General features: G+C 35.0%; 1 protein-coding gene across 1 annotated transcript; it reads left to right on the forward strand.

Moving 5' to 3' along the window:
* Positions 1–365: 365 nt before the first annotated feature.
* Positions 366–1763, forward strand: LOC111373270. Its single transcript, XM_022995776.1, has 3 exons — positions 366–878; positions 960–1618; positions 1726–1763. Exons 1-2 carry the CDS (start codon positions 429–431, stop codon positions 1161–1163), a joined length of 654 nt encoding a protein of 217 aa, XP_022851544.1. The 5' UTR covers positions 366–428; the 3' UTR covers positions 1164–1618; positions 1726–1763.
* The last annotated feature ends 2204 nt before the right edge of the window (positions 1764–3967 follow it).

Raw genomic sequence — 3967 nt, forward strand, 5'->3', positions numbered from 1 at the left:
TCTCTTCCATTAAATCTGTCCATCTGTCATGCTACTTGCAACTCAATTTTTGATGTTCATCTCTTAACTTTTTATTTCACTGTTGGTATATTTATTCAAGCTTTTTTTGATTTTTAAGAAAATATGTTGAGATATTTTGATAAAGATGTATTTAATGAAATTGGAAATGAGACTATTATCCAATTTACTGTTTTGAGTCCCCCATCAAGGATTTTTTTTACCTTTCAAAAAAAATTATGCTTGGAAGGTCATGCCATGAATTTCTATTCTAATGTAGGTACAGTTAACTATTTATTCTTTAATACTTTTATGTTATTCTTTATAAACAAATTTTTATTGAATTTTTATTTACCGTTGTAGTTTATAACATGGCTACAACAACGAATCAATGTCGATGCCGATGACAACACTTAGGTTTATTTTGGACGATGGTCATGCAAGCGATTATGATATATAATGAACTTAGGCGTCGTGCACGACATCTTCCAAGAGCTCCTCATACAAATTGGAATTCTGAAAGAGAAATAACACTTACACGAATGTTTGGCACGAGTGATACAATATGTCGTGATCTACTTAGGATGAAAATAGGTCCATTTCAAAGATTATGTGCTCGTTTGCGAACTTATGGATTGGTTGACAGTAAATACGTTCAAATTGAGGAACAAGTCGCAATTTTTTTGAATACAGTCGGCCATGACCAACGTAATTGCGCTGGACGTTTTACTTTCTTTCGATCTGGTCAAACAGTGAGCTTTTACTTTCACAAAGTCTTACATGCTTGTCTTGGACTGTATAGAGATGTTGTGATTAATGCCACTCCTCATAACTCGCCATACGAAAAAGAAAATGTCCAGCCATGGTACTCCTTTTTTCAGGTTAGAGGTTTGTAGTTATTTAATTATATTTCTTAAAACTTCAATATACACATTTATTCTGAAAAGTATTCTTTTTTAAAGGATGCCGTGGGAGCAATCGATGGTACACATATTGCTGCGTATGTGCCTTTAGAGGAGCAAGGTAAATATCGCAATAGAAAGCAAGTGATTTCCCAAAATGTTTTAGTAGCTTGCACATTTGATATGAAATTTACGTACGTGCTTGCCGGTTGGGAGGGATCCGTACATGATGGTCGATTGTTACGAAGTGCAATATTACGCTAAGGACATAAGCTAACAATTCCTGTTGGTAAGTTGTGTCACTATTTTGAAAACATTTCTTCCACACATAAGTTATAATAATTACCTAATGACCATCTTATGAACGACTCTTTCGTAGGCAAATATTATCTTGTTGACGCTGGCTTCCCATCGGTTTCGGGTTTTCTTGCACCATACCGTAGGACTCGTTATCATCGTAGAGATATTGAAGGTCAACGTCCTGAAAGTAGTAAGGAGTTGTTCAATTTTCGACATTCATCTCTACGTAATGTTATTGAGCGTACAATTGGTTTGCTGAAAAAAAGATTTGCATATTTGAGAATGTGAGGGCGTGATTGAAAACTCTGAAAAAAGAATATGTTGAAGTTCGTCAGTTGTTAAGTATGAGTGGTTTTGGGTTAGATCCTCACACTGGACGTGTCACAGCTGATGTACTAGCTTGGGAGTAGTTGTTAAAGGTACAAAATTTCACTGACCACCAAAAGTATTATTCCTTAAATATTAGTAATATAATTTATTTTGACCACTGACTAGCGTAAAACATATTTTACTGTTTTTCTTGTAGGGCAAACCAGAATTTGGAAAGTGGAGGACCAAACTTTGTTCTCGTTATGATGATTTGGAGGCTATCTTTGGAAATGATTCTGCTACAGGAGATCGTGCTGTAACCGGCAATGACAATTTATCCCCCGATCATGGTACGTACTAGATCGTACATAAAAATTTATATAATTCGTATTATACTAGAGATTCTAACAAATTCTTATTTTATTATTTTTTTAGATGAAAATGTGCATGAAGTTGATGGTCAAAATGAGGATAGAGATCCAAGCCCCATTTGCGCTCCTAAGCGTAACGCCGAAGGAGGAACTAACAAAGTTCGCCGTCGACGTACCCAACCTAATGATGAGAGTCTCGTTGCCCTATCAAGCATTGCCGAATCATCTCAAAAAATTGCTAATGCTATAGAGATTCAAGCAACATTAGATACTCTAAACCACATCAATTGGCAGTTGGTTCTAGAAAAATTACAAGGCATGAGTATAGAAAAGAGTGACATAATGCAAGTGATGAAAAAATTTCGATTTGATGAAAGTCTGGTTAGAGTATTTATGAGTTTGACTGATGAAGAATTCATGCGTGATTTAGTATTTGAGAATCTGGGCCGTGATCCGCCTCCACTATTTTAAGATGACTTGCCTAGATAATTCAACAAGCATATGTGAAAGTATGACATCTATGTTGATTTTATTTGCTATTTTCTTATGATAGGGATTTTTGGGTTTTTTCATTTTCGTTTTATGTAATACATTGGACGAAATTTCATCATTATTTATTGAATTGATTATTTGATAATTATTTTTGATTGGAAAGAAGAATATATAAGTGGTAGAAATCTGAATTGGTAGGGATAATTATTTCATCTCCACAGTGTTTCTGCATCTTTCGAACCGAATCTTCTCATGTTTTTATTCACAAATTGACTGCTATATTAATTACAATTTGTATAAGTTGGTTGAAGGTTCTGATTGAACCGTTGGATTATTTTATTTTATTTTTAATTGAATTTGCATAGCTATATGCATACAAGAAACTCCATGAACCAGCAATCTGACTAAAAGCGGACAAGCCTGGGAATATGGTGAGAACACGCATGCATGGTACAATATGTTTGTAGTACTGGGCAGCTTCATTTTGATAAATGTGCAATGATATATTGGCGTAAATGATAGTGAGATGATGTGTCTCGCTGCCTTGAGCATTGCTGAAGAAAAGCAAATGACCATATATGATGTAGCTTCATTCACTTAGATGGATCGAAGTGGATTTCCCAGGACGCCTATTGGGTTGTCAGATGTTTCCATTGCATGTGAATATATGTAAATAAAATTAGTTGCTTGATGCATAGTCAATTTTTCAAACGAACTAGAATTGTTGATTTCATACCTGACAGATCTATGATGATGGAAAAAACCTATATGGTGATCATTTTTCTACATGTTAATTTGCAACGATTGAGCAGAGATTGATTCATCATGGAAAATCTCATAGTAATTGGGTGATGTGCCAAGCATGTGGACAGCACACCAATTTTGGAAACATAGCTTATGCTGATGATATCCAAAATGATTAACCCAGTGGTCATTTTTCTGCATGGAACGTTTTTTTGTATTTTTGCTTTTTTCCAGACGGCTCAATTGGGTGGTATTGTGCAGATTGAAGAGGTAACAAGGAGAATTTTATGGATTACTTCTACCAATCCAGCTGCTAAGGTATTCGTTTTCTCCAAGTGGATGGATGTCTCATCACAATTCTGCTTAGGGATGCAGAGTTTATTAGTGCGTGTTGAAGAATATATTGCACACACAAATAGGAAAGATTTATTAGCAATGCAAGCAACTGGTGTTGCATAAAAAACGCAGCAGTCATTGATATAAAACCAAAGATAGAATTAACAATTAAGATAACCATAATATTTTATTATAATTAATAGTAAACTGCATCAACACGAGGTCATAAAATGACATTCCAAGGTAATACCAGCAACAAGCAATATGTAACTACCCATCCACAAGAACCAAGAAGTATGAAACTACCCATCAACCATAACAAGTTTCAACTGGACATAAACTGCAAAATACATTGTCACAAAAATCTGTTCAAAAGTAGAGTTATAAATGAGATCATCTAAGCAATAATGACGCCCTTCAACTTCCTATCCCTTCGTGGCACAACATCGAACTCAGTTTTATTCTTCAATTAGCTTCTCACACCCATGCTTGAATAGTTGAGCTGCTATGTCCAGT

Source organism: Olea europaea, unplaced genomic scaffold (genome assembly GCF_002742605.1).
Source record: "Olea europaea var. sylvestris unplaced genomic scaffold, O_europaea_v1 scaffold11013, whole genome shotgun sequence".
NCBI classification, from domain to species: Eukaryota; Viridiplantae; Streptophyta; class Magnoliopsida; order Lamiales; family Oleaceae; genus Olea; species Olea europaea.

Coding starts and splice junctions, on each gene's coding strand:
- LOC111373270 (XM_022995776.1), top strand. CDS start 429: ATGGTCATGCAAGCGATTATGATATATAATGAACTTAGGCGTCGTGCA. Junction 879..959: donor CATGGTACTCCTTTTTTCAG/GTTAGAGGTTTG, acceptor TCTTTTTTAAAG/GATGCCGTGGGAGCAATCGA.